Genomic DNA, 18,823 nt, shown 5'->3' with positions numbered 1-18,823 from the left:
GTGGATTTCAATGGCTTCTCTGTGTTGTCTGACATGGTGGTTGTTGGTGTGGTCCAGCATTTCTGTGTTCTCAAATAATATGCTGTGTCCAGGCTGGTTCCTCAGGTGCTCTGCTATGGCTGACTTCTCTGGTTGAAGTAGCCTGCAGTGCCTTTCATGTTCCTTGATGCGTGTCTGGGCGCTGCGTTTGGTGGTCCCTATGTAGACTTGTCCAACGAAATGTTGGAGGAAAGAAAAGAAGTGAGCATTGTAATCTGAGCACCTGATGAACCAACCTGGACACAGCATATTATTTGAGAACACAGAAATGCTGGACCACTCTCACAACCACCATGTCAGACTACACAGAGAAGCCATTGACATCCACAAGCATGTGGACTATTTCAACAGAAAGGAGGAAACCGTGAAAATGAACAAAATCTGGCTACCAGTATTAAAAACTCTAAAATTACAACAGCAAAACAACAGAGAGGAAACAACCAGGCACAGATTAACACCTCCCAGCAAGAGATTTTCCCAGGCTCAGGCAGGCCTTCAAATGCTAATGAAGGTGATCAGTTGAAACATTCACACCTAACTGCAGCAGGGAAGAGCTCCTTGCCCCACCCCAGCCATTCCACAGATATATAAACCCATTGTCCTATTTCCAACAGACCTCACTACCTAAAATCATAGAATCATAGAATCAAAGAGTTGGAAGAGACCTCATGGGCCATCCAGTCCAACCCCCTGCCAAGAAGCAGGAATCTGAGGATGCTTGCCATAGATGCAGGCGAAACGTCAGGAGAAATGCCTCTAGAACATGGCTCTATAGCCCGAAAAAACCCACAAGAACCTAGAAGATGGGATTAACTGTAGCACCTTTTCTCCCTCCCCAGCAGAAGAGAAGTTCCCTAGGCTCCTCTTCCAGATGGGCCCTGCTGGGAACTCACTTTCCCAGCAACACTTGCATGGGGCAGGCATTGAGTTCTCAGGGCATGATGGGAGTTGAAGTTTTTTTCTCTGTCTCTCAGCCAATAAAAGGCCTGGTTATGTCCATACTCTGAATGACTCAAAATGGACACAATTGGCGACTGCAATTCCTAGAACCCTCTCTTGTCATTTCTCTTATTTTTTTTTAATGTTATGTTAAAAATTTAAAATAATTCTTAAAAATCAGTAGATTGGTGAATTGTTCTTAAACTTGGCAGGCCTGCAGTTGTAAATGCGGTCTAAAACTGAGATAGGTTTTATGCAGATAGGCCTTAAAATTACTGAGGATTGAGCCTTTGAAGTTTCCCATTGCAGTCAATGGGATGAATCTTTGCCAAATGAAAATGGCAATTCGAGTAACTTCCCGGTAAACAGAATGAGGGATTAGCCGAAAACAGACCCCAAAATGGCATGCCTTTTGGCCAAATTGCACAAGCCTAATTAATTGCAGTTTCTGGCTAATCTCCAAGGGTAGCCCCGTGTAGAAGATATTACAGTAGTCTAGTAGAACTATTCTTACTGTTCCCACGTAAGAGCCAAATGTAGATTTGTGGCTCATCTATCTATTTTATAGGCAGTCACTCCTAAATTCAATTGCTGGAAGAAAGGGTGAAAAGGGGTGTTGCTGGCAAAGCATGCAGTCATCTGACATCAACCAGCATCATGTGTTCATAACACTATAGGCAGGTAGCATAACAAAGGATTAGAACCCACAGGTTGTATTGACCTATTTTTCAAATCTGGGTTTCAGTGAAATACTGGTAATTAAAACCATAGGATTCATGAGCAGATTTGTGTCACCTCCAGCTTCAGGCTCTCTGACTCTTGTTGCTTTGTTACTGGAATAATAAAGAACTTTAAGAGTCTGTAATTTCTCAGTTTAAGAGGTAGCGGAGGTCGCAATGCTGCTTTGGAAAATTGGGAGCATAGTAGTGATCTCTTCCTAAACCTGGAAGAGATCACAAGGGCCATCCAGTCCAACCCCATTCTGCAGACAGGAAGACACAATCCAAGCCCTCCTGACAGATTGCCATCCAGTCTGTTTAAAATCTACGAGGGTTGAATGAAAATGTAATGCCACCACCTTCGTAACTCCTCAACAGATGGCAGTACTGGTATGCGGCAGGTACTGGCTTGTTCAGTAGACTCTCCTCTACAGTTCCATTTTGGCAGGAAGCCTTAGCATTGAATGACTGGGGATTCCCAGGGGGGAGTCTCTCATTTAGTGTCAGCCATTGGTTGAGGCTCTGGGTTTGAGCCTGCCACTATTGGACTCTCACTTGCTGAGGTGTTCCAGCGAGTGTCTCTGTAGATCTTAGAAAACTATTTCTTGATTTAAGTCATTGACGTGGATTACCTAGATAAACTATACATGTCTAGAGAAACTATTTTTTCAGGCTAAACTGGTATGCGGCAGGTACTGGCTTGTTCAGTAGACTCTCCTCTACAGAAAACCTTAGCATTGAATGACTGGGGATCCCCAGGGGGGAGCCTCTCATTTGGTATCAGCCATTGGTTGAGGCTCTGGGTTTGAGCCTGCCACTTTTGGACTCTCGCTTGCTGAGGTGTTCCAGCGAGTGTCTCTGTAGATCTTAGAAAACTATTTCTTGATTTAAGTCGTTGACATGCTGCCTGATACCCAAACAAGGGATGAGCTGGAGATGTCTCTGCCTTGGTCCTTTCACTCTTAGCTGCTACTTCCCGGCGGATGTCAGGTGGTGCAATACTGGCTAAGCAGTGTGATTTCTCCAGTGGTGTAGGGCGCAGACACCCCGTGATAATGTGGCATGTCTCATTAAGAGCCACATCCACTGTTTTAGTGTGGTGAGATGTGTTCCACGCTGGGAATGCGTACTCAGCAGCAGAGTAGCATAGTGCAAGGGCGGATGTCTTCACTGTGTCTGGTTGTGATCCCAAAGTTGTGCCAGTCAGCTTCTGTATGATATTGTTTCTAGCACCCACATTTTGCTTGATATTCAGGCAGTGCTTCTTGTAGGTCAGGGCACGGTCAAATAAGGTCAAATAAGACACAGACAGATGTGAAGGCAAAATCAGATGTCTTTGAAAACACAAAGCATGTTTATTTATTTTGATCGCCATTCAGAATACCTGTGCCAGCCTCTGATTGGCTGAAAACTGGCCCAATTATCCTCCGGGCTCTTGTCGACTGGAAGCTCCCTGAAGTGGCTTCTGTGGTTGGTCCGCTTGGTGACGGGAAATTCGAGGAACTATCATTGCTTGTTTGAAGCCTGGATTTATTGAGTGATCTGGCTTTGGGGTGTGAAAACCAGGAATGCAGTGGAGCAATATGCGAGAGAGTCTGGGATTGACTCAATGGCTCATTCCAGGTAAACACAAAGGTAAAAGACAAAGAGCGATTGCAAGTGATCGACTTCAATGGGCTAAGCTTTCCCCGCAACTTAAGCGCTGATTCCCAGCAACGGATAGTCCTGATGGTATCAACGAAAGCTGGAAAACCTTTCATGACAGCGGGAATTGTGAAACATGGGAAGGCAGTTTGCGGGCATTGCGAGACTGCCTGGAAAAAGATTTAATAAAAATCCACTGATAATCCTTAGTTTATTATTAAGGGGTTCCTTTTCTGGATCAGAATTTCAGAAGGTGTTTAACCTTCCCTGCAAATGAGAGCTTGTGATTCATAGAATCATAGACTCCTGGAGTTGGAAGAGACCTCCTGGGCCATCCAGTCCAACCCCATTCTGCCAAGAAGCAGGAATATTGCATTCAAATCACCCCTGACAGATGGCCATCCAGCCTCTGTTTAAAAGCTTCCAAAGAAGGAGCCTCCACCACACTCCGGGGCAGAGAGTTCCACTGCTGAACGGCTCTCACAGTCAGGAAGTTCTTCCTCATGTTCAGATGGAATCTCCTCTCTTGTAGTTTGAAGCCATTGTTCCGCATCCTAGTCTCCAAGGAAGCAGAAAACAAGCTTGCTCCCTCCACCCTATGACTCCCCCTCACATATTTATACATGGCCTTTCAGCCTTCTATTCTTCAGGCTAAACATGCCCAGCTCTTTAAGCCACTCCTCATAGGGCTTGTTCTCCAGACCCTTGATCATTTTAGTCACCCTCCTCTGGACACTTTCCAGCTTGTCAATATCTTCCTTCAGTTGTGGTGCCCAGAATTGAACACATTATTCCAGGTGTGGTCTAGCGAAGGCAAAATAGAGCATGGCTTCCCTGAATCTAGACATTATGCTCCTATTGATGCAGGCCAAAATCCCATTGGCTTTTTTTCCCACCACATCCCATTGTTGGCTCATGTTTAACGTGGTGTCCACAAGGACCCCAAGATCTTTTCACACGTGCTGCTCTCGAGCCAGGCATCGTCCCCCATTCTGTATCCATGCATTTCGTTTTTTCTGCCTAAGTGGAGTATCTTGCATTTGTCCCTGTTGAACTTCATTTTGTTAGTTTTGGCCCATCTCTTGAATCTGTGAAGATCCTTTTGAATTCTACTCCTGTCTTCTGGAGTATTGGCGATCCCTCCCAATTTGTGTTGTCTGCAAACTTGATGATCATGCCTTATAACCCTTCATCTAAGTCATTAATAAAGATCCTGAGCAGGACCGGGCCCAGGACGGAACCCTGCTGATGGCACTCCACTTGTCACTTCTTTCCAGGATGAAGAGGAAGCCTTGGGGAGAATCACGCTCTGGGTTCGTCCATTTAACTAATTACAGATCCACCTCACCATAGTTTTGCCTAGCCCACATTGGACTCCTTTGTTTGCCAGAAGGTCATGGGGGACCTTGTCGAAGGACTTACTGAAATCCAGGTACGCTCCATCCATGGCATTCCCTGCTTGTAACTCTATCAAAGAAAGAGATCAGATGAGTCTGGCATGACTTGTTTTTGATAAACCTATGTTGACTATTAGCGATGACTGCATTTGTTTCTAAGTGTTTGCAGACCACTTCCTTAACAATCTTTTCCAGAATCTTGCCTGGTATCGACGTGAGGCTGACTGGACATTGGTCATTGTTTGGGTCATCCTTCTTTCCCTTCTTGAAGATTGGGACCACATTGGCCCTCCTCCAATCTGCTGGAACTTCTCCCGTTCTCCAAGAACTCTCAAAGATGATTGCCAATGGTTCCGAAATGACTTCCGCTAGTTCCTTCAACACTCTTGGGTGTGGTTGATCTGGCCTTGGGGACTTGAACTTGTTTAGAGGAGCCAGGTATTCCTGGACGACTTGTTTCCCAATTTGGGGTTGGATGTCTTCTAATCCCTCATCGCTATGCATCCAATCCCAGGATTCCATAGCATTGAGACGTGGGCGTGAAAATGGTGTTCACACTCCATTAATTCTACGATGTAGATGCAGCCAAAGTTGGATTTGCTGAAGATATAATCATCATTGAGGCCTGACAGCTTATTTGTGATCTCTGAGCCAGTGGTTTTATCTACCTACACAATCTCTAGGAAATTTCTAGGTCTTCTGAGAAATTCAGTCTTCCTTGATCCAGGGATGCATTGAACTACACCAATATATATGGTAAGGACAATATTAATAAGGAAGGATTTATCTCCTTCTGCCACACCTGAAGCCCTCTTCTGTGTTCCCAAAACTAAAGGAGTGGCAAATGTGGAGAAGGTAGAAGGAAGTCCTTCCAAAGAAACATGGCTGCACCACGGAGTTCGGTGTGAGAAGATGTAATTATTATATGTGTTGTCGAAGGCTTCCATGGCCGGAATCACTGGGTTGCTGTGAGTTTTCTGGACTGCCTGGCCATGTTCCAGAAGCATTCTCTCCTGACGTTTCACCCACATCTATGGCAGGCATCCTCAGAGGTTGTGAGGTCTGTTGGAAACTATGCAAGTGGGGTTTATATATCTGTGGAACCAGCCAGGCTTTGAAGCTACAAGGCCATTAAATGCTAATCAAGGTGTCCAATTGCTTCAAGCAGACAAGAGTTCTTTCTCCCACCATGGACATTCCTGTTATGATGGAAGGAGGTGTTACCATCAGTACTGAAACATAGAATTGAAAGAGATGCCAAGGGTCATCCAGTCTAACTCCATTCTGCCAGGCAGGAAGACATAACGAAAACATTCCCATCAGATGGACATCCAGTCTCTGTTTAAATCCCTCCAAAGAAGGAGACTCCACCAGACTCCAAGGAAACAGATTCCACCAAGAAGTTTTTCTGAATGTTTAAGATGAAATAATTTTCCTAGAGTTTGAAATCCATTTCCTTAGTCTTTGAAGCAGCCGAAAACAAGCTTGTTCCTTCTTGAATATGACATCCTTCCAAATATTTAAACACAGCTATCACATATCATCTGAAATTTTTCTTCTCCAGGCTTAAAAGAAGCCACTCCAACTGAAACATTCACGCCTAGCTCCAACAGTTAAGAGTTCTTTCTCCCACCCTGGACTTTCCATAGATATATAAACCCAATTTTCCTCGTTTCCAACAGACCTCACAATTTCTGAGGATGCTTGCCATAAATGCAGGCGAAACGTCAGGAGGGAATGCTTCTAGAACATGGTCATACAGCCCCAAAAACCTACAACAACCCAGAAGCCACTCCTCCTGGGGATTTATGGTTTCCAGACCTTTGGCCATTTTGGTTGTCCTTCTCTGGACACATCTAGTTTGTCAATATCCTTCTTGAATTGTGGTACCCTGAGTTGGACACAATATTATTCCAGGTGAGGTCTGGCCAAAGCAGATCTCACCTGGAATTCTGAATTAGAAGCCACTCACATTGGAATTCCACTTGCTAGAACATGACCATTTATGTTCATGCTTGGTTTGCTGGCTTCCAAGAGGCAACTGCTTGTCCGCTGTAAGAACACTCCACTTGTTTAGAAATTGGTCTGATCTAGAAGATCTATCAGTAAGAACTGACCACGGAACAACAGACTGGTTCAAGATTGGGAAAGGCGTCCGGCAAGGCTGCATCCTCTCACCCAACCTTTTTAACTTGTATGCAGACACATCATGCGAGGATGTGCGGGGCTTGAGGAATGCAAAGCTGGGGTGAAAATTGCTGGAAGAAACATTAACAACCTCAGATATGCAGATGACACCACTCTGATGGCCGAAAGCGAGGAGGAGCTGAGGAGCCTTCTAATCAAGGTGAAAGAAGAAAGCACAAAAGCCGGGTTGCAGCTAAACATAAAAAAAACCAAGATTATGGCAACAAGAATGACTGACAACTGGGAAATAGAGGGAGAAACCGTGGAGGCCGTGACAGACTTTGTATTTCTAGGCACAAAGATTACTGCAGATGCAGACTGTGGCCAGGACATCAGAAGACGCTTCCTTCTTGGGAGGAGAGCAATGTCCAGTCTCGATAAAATAGTGAAGAGTAGAGACATCAGACTGGCAACAAAGATCCGCATAATCAAAGCCATGGTATTCCCTGTAGTCACCTACGGATGTGAGAGCTGAACCATAGGGAAGGCTGAGCGAAGGAAGATCGATACTTTTGAACTGTGGTGTTGGAGGAAAGTTCTGAGAGTGCCTTGGACTGCGAGAAGATCCAACCAGTCCATCCTCCAGGAAATAAAGCCCGACTGCTCACTGGAGGGAAGGAGACTAGAGACAAAGTTGAAGTCCTTTGGCCACATCATGAGGAGACAGCAAAGCCTAGAGAAGACAATTATGCTGGGGAAAGTGGAAGGCAAAAGGAAGAGGGGCCGACCAAGGGCAAGATGGATGGATGGCATCCTTGAAGTGACTGGAATGATCTTGAAGGAGCTGGGGGTGGTGACGGCCGACAGGGAGCTCTGGCGTGGGCTGGTCCATGAGGTCACGAAGAGTCGGAGACGACTGAACGAATGAACAACAACATCAGAAGATATACTTATGAAAGTCTATTTCTCAGGCAAAAAGGAATGGTGAGTGAGAAAGGTTTAAGAAGCCCTGGCTTTGATCACATGGCAGCAGCATCAAAGCACCAGAGCGGGGAATTTGCATGCATCCTTGTGTATCCTTGTATATCTCTTTTTAATCATATTGCTTTTTGGGTTGTGAATGACTTTGGGTCGCCTGAGAAAAAAGCAAGGTGCCCATTCTAAGAAAAAAAAAGTGAACTATAAATCTTAAAAAAAATGTTGTTCATTCATTCAGTCGTCTCTGACTCTTCGTGACCTCATGGACCAGAGCTCCCTGTCGACTGTTGCTACCCCCAGCTCCTTCAAGGTCAATCCAGTCACTTCAAGGATGCCATCCATCCATCTTGCCCTTGGTCGGCCCCTCTTCCTTTTTCCTTCTATTTCTCCTAGCATCATTGTCTTCTCTATGTTTTCCTGTCTTCTCATGATGTGGCCAAAGGACTTCATCTTCGCCTCTAATATCCTTCCCTCCAATGAGCAGTCGGGCTTTCTTTCCTGAAGTATGGACTGGTTGGATCTTCTGGCGGTCCAAGGCACTCTCAGAAGTTTCCTCCAACACCACAGTTCAAAAGCATCTATCTTCCTTTGTATCAGAAACTAGAGCTGATGTGGTTTATCCAATGCAATTTCCTGAATCAGCACCCCCAAATAACTGAATCTAAGGTTGACCAAAAACTGTTTCGTAACCCTTTTGCTACTGACGTTGGAGAGTGGTCACTGGTCAAAGTGCTCCCTGGTCAAGTGATCGCTGGTCAAAAAAAGGTCAGTAACCACTGTACTACACAGTCACAGCTATTTCAAACCATGGTATATTGTGCAAAACTTCCATCTTGCATGCTTCCAAGTCATCAAAAATGTTTTGCCAATGAAAAGCACATGCACATATCCTTGTAGAATATGCAAAATACAAAAAGGCTCATAATTGCAAAGACTGATGGTACACCTGAATATAGGTGTTATATGACAACCAAGATTTCCAGCACCTGTCCCTTCTCCCTTTCCCCTGCACGCTTTACCAAAATCAGCTTTGCCTGTGTGTTTTCTAATCTTACTCAACACTTTCGGTTGGCCTGATAAAGGTATTGCCAGATTATCGGCATTGGAACTTGTCTTCCGATCAATACAGTTTCATTACCGCTCACATTAAGTAACTGTCCCAGAAAGCAAGTGCAGAACTGACTTTGATGATGAATGGGAATTCATCCATCTGCAGCCAAAGCAAATATTCTCCGTATGATCGATTGCACACCTGTGTTGCAGCCACACTGCATAATTATAGCAGTTTGATCCCACTTTAATTGTCTTGGCTTAGTCCTATGGGATTCTGGGATTAGTAGTAGTCTTAGTGTGGTATGTAATGAGAGAGGGAGAAATCTTACAAAGGGTGCAACTAGAATCAAGGCTGTTTGACCTCACGTGAACTGCCATGGTTCAATGCTATGGAGTTATAGTTTGATGAGGCACTACCATGTTTTGACAGAGAACTCTAAAGACCTTAGAAACTACAACTTCCAGGATTTCATAGCATTGAGGCATAGCCATTCATTCTACTACAACAGCATTTCTCTACCTGGGGATCGGGACCCCTGGGGGGGGTTGCGAGGGGGTGCTAGAGGGGTCACCAAAGACCATAAGAAAACACAGTATTTTCTGTTGGTCATGGGGTTCTGTGTGGGAAGTTTGGCCCAATTCTATCATTGGTGGGGTTCAGAATACTCTTTGATTGTAGGTGAACTACAAATCCCAGCAACTACAACTCCCAAATTTAAAGGTCTATGTTCCCCACACTCCACCAGTGTTCACATTCAGGCATACTGAGTATTCATGTTGAGGTTGGTCTAGAGCTATTATTGTTTGAGTATGCCTGAATATCAAGCAAAAAGTGGTTGCTAGAAGCAATATCATACGAAAGCTGACTGGCACAACCTGGGGATCACAACCAGATACAGTGAAGGCACCTGCCCTTGTGCTTTGCTACTCTGCTGCTGAATATGCATGCCCAGTGTGGAACACATCTCACCACACTAAAACAGTGGATGTGGCCCTTAATGAGACATGCTGCATTATCACGGGGTGTCTGCGCCCCACACCACTGGAGAAATTACACTGCTTAGCTGGTATCGCACCACCTGACATCCGCTGGGAAGTAGCAGCCAATAGTGAAAGGACCAAGGAAGTGACATCTCCAGCTCATCCCTTGTTTGGGTATCAGCCAGCACGTCAACAACTTAAATCAAGAAATAGTTTTCTAAGATCTACAGAGACACTCGTTGGAACACCTCAGCAAGCGAGAGTCCAAAAGTGGCAGGCTCAAACCCAGAACCTCAATCCGTGGCTGATACCAAATGAGAGACTCCTCCCTGGGCACACAGAGGACTGGGCCACTTGGAAGGCGCTGAACAGACTGTGCTCTAGCACCACGAGATGCAGAGCCCTCCTTAGGAAATGGGGCCACAAAGTGGAATCCACGACATGCGAGTGTGGAGAAGAGCAAACCACTGACCACCTGCTGCAATGCAACCTGAGCACTGCCACATGCACAAGGGAGGACCTTCTTGCGGCAACACCAGAGGCACTCCAAGGGGCCAGATACTGGTCAAAGGACGTTTAATCAACTTACCAAGCTTGCAAACTTTGTGTTTTGTGTGTTTGTTTGTTTGTTTGTTTGTTTGTTTGTTTGTTTGTTTAGTTGGTTGGTTGGTTGGTTGGTTGTTTGTTGTTGTTGTTTTTTTGTCGTGTCAGGAGCAAGTTGCTTCTGGTGTGAGAGAATTGGCTGTCTGCAAGGACGTTGTCCAGGGGACGCCTGGATGATTTGATGTTTTTTTATCATCATTGTGGGAGGCTTCTCTCATGTCCCCGCATGAGGAGCTGGAGCTGATAGAGGGAGCTCATCCGCCTCTCCCCGGATTCGAACCTGCGACCTGTCGGTCTTCAGTCCTGCCGGCACAGGGGTTTAACCCACTGCGACACCGGGGGCAGTTTGTTTGGTTAAAAATGTAATACAACTGTCTGGTTGCTCCTGACACGATAAATAAATAAAATAATAAAAAATTGCTTGAGTCCACAGTGCTCTCTGGATGTAGGTGAACTACAACTCCAAAACTCAAGGTCAATGCCCACCAAACCCTTCCAGTATTTTCTTTTGGTCATGGGAGTTCTGTGTGCCAAGTGTGGATCAATTCCATCATTGGTGGAGTTCAGAATGCTCTTTGATTGTAGGTGAACTATAAATCCCAGCAACTACAACTCCAAAATGACAAAACCAACTGCATCCCAATTCCACCAGTATTCAGATTTGGGCATATCGGGTATTTGTGCCAAATTTGGTCCAGAGAGTGAAAATACATCCTCCATATCAGATATTTACATGGCGATTCGTAACAGTAGCAAAATTACAGTTATGAAGTAGCAACGAAAATAAGTTTATGGTTGGAGGTCACCACAATAGGAGGAACTGTATTAAGGAGTCGCGGCATTAGGAAGGTTGAGAAACACTGTACTACAACTTCTAGGAATCCATAGAATCGAGCTTGAAGATGCCTTGTAACAACTGGAGATTCTGAGATCTAGCAACCCTAAATCGGTCACGCACTGTCAAGGAAGCTTTCAAATAAATCCACAAGCAAGGCTGGAAAAGCCATATCCATCCTATGCCCGCTGATCGCCTATTGATTGCCACAATTGTTCAAAGGAAAGTCCTGCCTTCCGTAGGTTGTGCCACCTTCCATGCAGATTTCGGATATTAAGCAAGTCCTTCCAAAAACTGCTCACACCCTTCTGCTTGTGACATCCAAATATTCCAGGACATTTCGTTTATCCTGCGATGAGATGGTATATAATCTGCACTCCAAAGATGGACTGGCTCATCTGAATTGATTTGGAAAACAATCAACATGAAGGCCACATCTTTCCTCATTTCGCTGTTGGTCACCTTTGCCGTGTGCACGCAAATAGGTAAGAATAACATGGCATGCTATTCAAACCAAAAGCTTGGGGAAGTTGCTCTTTGGAACTACACCTCCCAGCGTCCACCAGCAACAATTGCCATTGAGGAATTCTGGAAGGTGCAGTCCTTCAAAAGTTCATTTCTCCAAGTTCTTAGAAGGAAGGTGGGGAGAATGAAGGATGCATCCACACTATAGAATTAATGCAGTTTTGACACCACTTTAACTCAATGCTATGGAATCATGGGTGTTGGAGTCTGGTAAGGCAGCATTTAGCAGAGAGGGCTAAAGCCCTTGTAAAACTACAGCTCCCCTGATTCCGTAAGATAGAGACATAACAGTTAAAGTAGTGTCAAACTACATTAACTCACTTAGGCAGAAAAAACGAAATGCAAAGATACAGAATAGGGGACAATGCCTGGCTCAAGAGCGATACATGTGAAAAAGATCTTGGAGTCCTCGTGGACAACAAGTTAAACATGAGCCAACAATGTCATGTAGCAGCAAAAAAAGCCAATGGGATTTTGGCCTGCATCAATAGGAGCATAGTGTCTAGATCCAGGGAAGTCATGCTCTCCATGCTCTATTCCGCTTTGGTTAGACGACACCTGGAATATTGTGTCCAATTCTGGGCACCACAATTCAAGAGGGATATTGACAAGCTGGAATGTGTCCAGAGGAGAGTGACTAAAATGATCAAGGGTCTGGAGAACAATCCCTATGAGGAGCGGCTTAAGGAGCTGGGCATGTTTAGCCTGAAGAAGAGAAGGTTGAGAGGAGACATGATAGCCATGTGTAAATATGTGAGAGGAAGCCACAGGGAGGAGGGAGCAAGCTTGTTTTCTGCTGCCCTGGAGACTAGGATGCGGAACAATGGCTTCAAACTCCAAGGAAGGAGATTCCATCTGAACATTAGGAAGAACTTCCTGACTGTGAGAGCTGTTCAGCAGTGGAACTCTCTGCCCCGGAGTGTGGTGGAGGCTCCTTCTTTGGAAGCTTTTAAACAGAGGCTGGATGGCCATCTGTCAGGGGTGATTTGAATGCAATATTCCTGCTTCTTGGCAGGGAGTCGGACTGGATGGCCCATGAGGTCTCTTCCAACTCTTTGATTCTATGATTCTAAATGCTGAAAATACTGTCATCTGTGATTTCCTCCGTGTATTATATTGCTAGTAAACAGCTTACGAAACCCATAAACAGGTGAGGCCAAATTTCACACACCCGCCTATGAAATTCCCTCTCCCTTCCCAGAGAATGAGACAATGGAAATCATCCACACTTGCAGCTCTTACATAAACTATGTTTGCCTCTCTTCAGTCTCTTTGCCTGCATCTTTTCTCCGGATGTCTAAACTAAATGTTCAACTGATGTTATAGATTCCTGGTCACTGGAGGAAAATGTCATTGCTGTTTGCGGAGTGTGTAATGATTCTTATTTAGGGGAAAAAGACTTCACACTTACTTTCCCCATCACTAAGCCCTGAGCCTTGGAAAAGTAGCACCTGTGCTGTCATGCGCTGGGCCTGTGGAAGAGTCTGCAGACAGGACGTGTCAAAGTGATCACTAGTCAAAGTAGGCCCTAGTCAAGTGGGCCCTGGTCAAAAAAGGTTGGGAACCACTGATAAATACCTTATATACACCTATGCATTTCATATATACCATATACACATAGGATATCTTAAATAAGCCACGTTTATGTACCATGAACTATAAGAAAGCAAAAGTGTCACTATCTCTGCCACCAACAAAGACAGTTTCAGATTATATTTTGGATTTCAGAATGGCGAGGGCAGGGGGGTTGGATTCGATAGCCTATGTGATCTCTTCCAGCTCTGTAAATCTATGATTATATGAACCTATTGTATTTTGGCTGTACAAAACTACGTATTTTGGAGAGCAATGCATCTCTCCCATTTCTAGAGCTTGCTGCCCATTGATTTATCATTCAAATGGGTTGTACCATTACCCTGATATTATTTTTTACTTTCAGCTCAGGCATTGATTTGCTTCACATGTGAAGACCAGACCTCAAACTGGGCCTGCCTCCGTATGACCATTTGCCCCAAGGAAGCGAAAAGATGCATCACTGTTGGCACAGTCTCAGGAACCGGTAAGCTTTTTATTACCATCATTCCCAGTTGTGCCCACTATCAGAAAATGTTGGAGGTGTGGCCACGCTGGATCTATCTACACTGCCATAGGTTGCAGGTTGACTCATAAAATACACCTCAATGCAGTTAAACTGCATTATATGAGCCTACGCTGACCATAGAATGCATATTCAAACTGCATTATGCATGGCGTACATGAGGCCAAAGTGATGCTCAGCAATCTGATTGTGCATTCGTTCTGTTGTGCATCAAGATACTGACCAGGTAGAATAGGTACATATCTTTGCAATTCACTAAGAGGATTTCTTAGCACTAGGTACTTAAGAAAAATTAAGTAACTTACCTGGTGGCACAGTGGGTTAAAGCACTGAGCTGCTGAGCTTGTTGATTGAAAGGTCGCAGGTTCGATTCCGGGGAGCGGCGTGAGCTTCCGCTGTCAGCCCTAGCTTCTGCCAACCTAGCAATTCGAAAACATGCAAATGTGAGTAGATCAATAGGTACCTCTCCGGCGGGAAGGTAACGGCGCTCCATGCAGTCATGCCGGCCATATGACCTTGGAGGTGTCTACGGACAACGCTGGCTCTTTGGCTTAGAAATGGAGATGAGCACCACACCCCAGAGTCAGACATGACTGGACTCAATGTCAGGGGACTACCTTTACTACCTTTACTACCTATGTATAGTGGGTCATGGAGGCTCTGTGTGCCAAGTTTGGTCTTGATCAGTCATTGGATGAGGGTCGCAGTGGTCTCAGGAATTGAGGGAATGTACTGCAAGTCCCATCATCCATGGTCCATCCTTGGCCAAACCAGACCAGGACGTAAAGTGAGTCATGAGAATCCTATGTGCCAAGTTTGGTCCTGGTCTGTGATTTGTGGGGGCCACAGTATTCCGTGAGAAGTGAGTTGGGTGAAGGTACTGCAAATCCCACCGTCCGCAGTCCATCCTCCGCCAAACTTCACCAGGATGTGAGGTAAAATGGGTCATGAGGGGTCTGTGTGCCAAGTTTGGTCCTGGTCTGTGATTTGTGGGGGCCGCAGTGTTCCATAAAAAGTGAGTCGGGTGAAGGTACTGCAAATCCCATCGTCCGTGGTCCATCCTCCGCTAAACTTCACCAGGGTGTGAGGGCGGTCATGGGGGTTATGTTTGTTAAGTTTGGTCCAGGTCCATCATTCATGCTAGTCTGAAATAAATAAATAATAAATACTCTGCAGAAGTAATGCAGTTTGACACCGCTTTAACTGCTATGGGATTGTGGAAGTTGTAGTCTTGGAGGGACACCTGCATTGTTTGCCTGACAAGTCAAAGCGTTGTGTAAAACTACAACTCCTACTATTCTATAGCTGCAGTTAAAGTGATATCAAACTGCATTAATTCTACAGTGTAGATGCATCCCTAGCTTAGTTGATCTTCCTTATTATTAACTTGTGACCAGACTTAGATGTTGCTTGGCCAAACATGTCCTGGTTCCAATGTTTTGGCCTATTAGCAGTTGGAGCTGTTGCTTAGACTTTCTAATTGTTATAAGGAGGAAGTTGTTTGATGTGGAGTGATAATCATTATCAAGTGAGCTAATCTCTTTATTTATGCACTCTTTGTCGAACCGGTTTTTTGGTCTGGCACTAAATTGCCTCAGCGTCCTTTGCCAATCGTGTAATTTGAAAAAGATAGATTTAACAAGGGGTTCAAGCCCAATGATCTCCTCCTCACAACGTAAGCAATGTAAGATCACTACCGACCAAAAGGTCATGAGTTCGAAGCCAGCCTGGGTCGGGGTGAGCTTCCGACCAATTTGTGTAGCTTGCTGTTGACCTTTGCAGCCTGAAAGACAGTTGCATCTGTCAAGAAGGAGATTTAAGTACCATTTATGTGGAGAGACTAATTTACGAAGCCATAAAAATCTCCAGCAAGCATGCAAAGAATGAGGAAGTACATCATCAGTGTCACAAATGGATGGTGAAGAGACAGTTCCCCTGGTGGCCAGAGTACTCTCATGAAAAAGCTGGAATGTTAAATAGCCTCTGTGTGTCTGGCTATATATGTTGTGATGTCTATGGCATTGAATGTTTGCCATGTATATGTACATTGTAATCCCCCCATGAGTCCCCTGAAGGGTGAGAAGGTTCACTAGACTAGTCCCTGTGAGGATTTCAAAAGGGATGCCATGATGTAATGGGTTAACTGGAAATAAATGTGTCGGCAGCTGGTTGGCTGAGCATGCTGAGTTCTCATTGGCTCCTGTCTCTGGCTTGCTGATGAGACCAACGGTTCTGTCATTTCCATCTTTCACTTTGGGCAGTGAAGAGAGTGCTGGCTGCCAACTATCTTGAAGCTTGATCATTTTAAGGCATATTTAAAAACTATTTAAATGGGCTATTTTGTTCCCTCTGTACTCTGCGTGAACTCAAAGAGACTGCTGTATATATTGTTGCCCTTTTTAAACTTCTGAACTGAAGTAAAGATACTGTTACTTTTTACACAAGCATGGGTGACACTTTATTATATTGCAGGGTATATCTTGGTTTAATAACTGTGGTAATGCTGGGTTGTTGTAGGTCTTTCAGGCTGTATGATCATGTTCTAGAAGCATTCTCTCCTGACATTTCACCTGCATCTGTAGCAAGCATTCTCAGAGGTTGTGAGGATGCTTGCCACAGATGCAGGTGAAACGTCAGGAGAGAATGCTTTTGGAACATGGCCATACAGCCCGAAAGACCTACAAGAACCCAGTGATTCCAGCCATGAAAGCCTTCGACAATACATGTGGTAATGCTTCTGTTTATTTACATTAACCAACACCCACATTTCCTATCCTTGTGTTGAAGTCGCCCACTATAATAAAATCGCAAGAGGGATTCTCAGACTTTAGATGGAGTAGATAGGATGTTAATGTATCCCAGTGAGCAACTGTTCCATTTTTTCCCAGGCTACTTGGGATATAGATTTTTTTCTGGTTGCAAAAGTTACCCGACATGTCCTGGCTTCCATTTATGAAATAATGGACAGGGATACAACGTTTGTGCCAAACACATCTCCTTCTCCATCAGCAAATGCAGTTGTACTATATTATTGTCAACATTTCTCTTGTAATTAAAGGCTTCACTAATGCTGCCTTCTTCTCTTTCTATTTCCAATGCTTGTATCAAGGTAATAAGAGCAACGTGCTCATCACCAAGAAGTGTGCCCAGAGTTGTCCATCTGAACGGGATTTTCCCAACCGAACACTCAACTCTATTTTCTGCTGTGAAAACACCTGGTGCAACATCGGGCGCCCGAAATAAATAATAAAGTTCAAATAGAAGGTTTCATCTGGAATAATTCAGCTGCTGGATTCTCTGAGCTCAGATATTCTGGCCTGAAAAAGAATTACGAATGCTCCTTGGCTTACCTGCCCATCACAACCCAAGCCTGAAAGTTTTCTTCTGTTATTAAACTTTGCATTATAATATTAGTGAGTTGAGACTGGACTCAGCCATAAGTCTATGTTTGCACTACCCTCCATTCCACGGGGCTTAGGGACACAAATCATAATTTAGCTAATACCTGAGATAACACTTCTCTGAGTAACTCTAGGCCTCCCAGTATGATTATATGGTCTACCTCTCCTACTTTGACCACAGAATTGGTCTTAAGGAGCTAGACATTCCTCGTGAGATGTTCTCGCTAGGAATCTCTAGGTCTTCCAATATGACTTTATGATCAACCTCCACCATAAGTTGACCAGAGAATAGTGCTGGAGGACCTACACATGTGTGCCGTCACACCCAGACCCTATAAAAATAAACTAAGATGTGTTTCTCTCTTTGTCTGGGTGGACCGCTGGGGTCTTTCTTTAGAAGCTTGAGATTTTCAGCAACTGAGGCTATTTCAGTCTTTAAACATCAAAACAGAATATTTATTTCTCAAAGTCCTTGCAGACTTGACACAGCTTGTTAAAATTACAAACAAAACAGTCAGTTGGTGAAAACATAGAGATGATCTTTCTTTCCTTCAGTTACTGAGGTAACTTTTTCCCCAAAAGGAAGATAAGATTCTGGAATCTTTCACCCTAACCCTGAGCTGCTATGGTTAGAAAAAAGCAGGTTTTTTCCCTATCTATAGCTCAATGTTAGCTTTGGAGATGAAGTAATGCTCAATAATATTCAATAACTCAATATCTATCTATGGCTCAATAAGCTTCTCTATCTAAATAACTCAATCACTCAATCACTATCTATAGTATCTCAATCTATATCTGTTTCTCAATCTATCTTTTTACCTATATCTCAATAGTCTATCTATCTCAATCCTATCTCAATCTTCCTACCTAGTTCTCAATCTTTCGTGTAATTGTTTTCTCGGAGTACCTGCCTGGCAACAGCACATCTGAAGCTTTCTTTCTCAGCTGAACAAGGCAGGGGAGATTCCAAAATGGAGATCTCAACCCAGGAGAAAAGGCGGTCCCTAGACCTTTCTGAACCAATAGCTACAAAGGAGGCCTGCAGACTGGCTTTCCAGCCTCTGATAATGTTAACTTTCAGAGTGCAGCTAAGATTGTAGCAACCCTGGGGAAATGCAAAAGAATGCTATCCCATGCAACTAAAAGGTAATGCAAACTATGCTCCTGGAAGACGGAACAACATGACTAGAGTCTTCTCTCTAGGAATCTCTAGGTCCTTCAGCATTGGGATTCCTAGAGAGAATATCCATCTATCGATCTAGAACATCTATCTATCTATCTATCTATCTATCTATCTATCTATCTATCTGTCTGTGCATACATACATACATACATACATTTGTTGGCTCCTACATGAACCTACACCAAATTTGGTACACAGACCCATCATGATCCAGCTTAAAATACTGGTGGGTGTTGGGGGGCTGATAGAGGATGATGGGAGTTATGCTCCAGCCACATCCGGAGAGCAGTGTGAATCCCAC

At 44.4% G+C, this 18,823-nt stretch overlaps 1 protein-coding gene across 1 annotated transcript; it reads left to right on the top strand.

Annotated features, from left to right (window-relative positions):
* The first annotated feature begins 11,633 nt into the window (after positions 1–11,633).
* Positions 11,634–17,182, top strand: LOC132772899 (lymphocyte antigen 6E-like). Its single transcript, XM_060771742.2, has 3 exons — positions 11,634–11,800; positions 13,780–13,899; positions 17,048–17,182. Exons 1-3 carry the CDS (start codon positions 11,740–11,742, stop codon positions 17,179–17,181), a joined length of 315 nt encoding a protein of 104 aa, XP_060627725.2. The 5' UTR covers positions 11,634–11,739; the 3' UTR covers position 17,182.
* Positions 17,183–18,823: the final 1,641 nt, after the last annotated feature.

Source organism: Anolis sagrei, chromosome 4, assembly GCF_037176765.1.
Source record: "Anolis sagrei isolate rAnoSag1 chromosome 4, rAnoSag1.mat, whole genome shotgun sequence".
Lineage (NCBI taxonomy): Eukaryota > Metazoa > Chordata > Lepidosauria > Squamata > Dactyloidae > Anolis > Anolis sagrei.
The sequence above is the reverse complement of the archived record's forward strand: the minus strand, read 5'-3'. Positions and strand labels throughout refer to the sequence as shown.

Bases quoted from the DNA above. Each gene is read 5' to 3' on its own strand.
- LOC132772899 (XM_060771742.2), top strand. From the start codon at position 11,740: ATGAAGGCCACATCTTTCCTCATTTCGCTGTTGGTCACCTTTGCCGTG. The intron at 11,801-13,779 runs GTAAGAATAACA...TTTTACTTTCAG, and splicing joins TGCCGTGTGCACGCAAATAG to CTCAGGCATTGATTTGCTTC. The intron at 13,900-17,047 runs GTAAGCTTTTTA...GCTTGTATCAAG, and splicing joins TGGCACAGTCTCAGGAACCG to GTAATAAGAGCAACGTGCTC.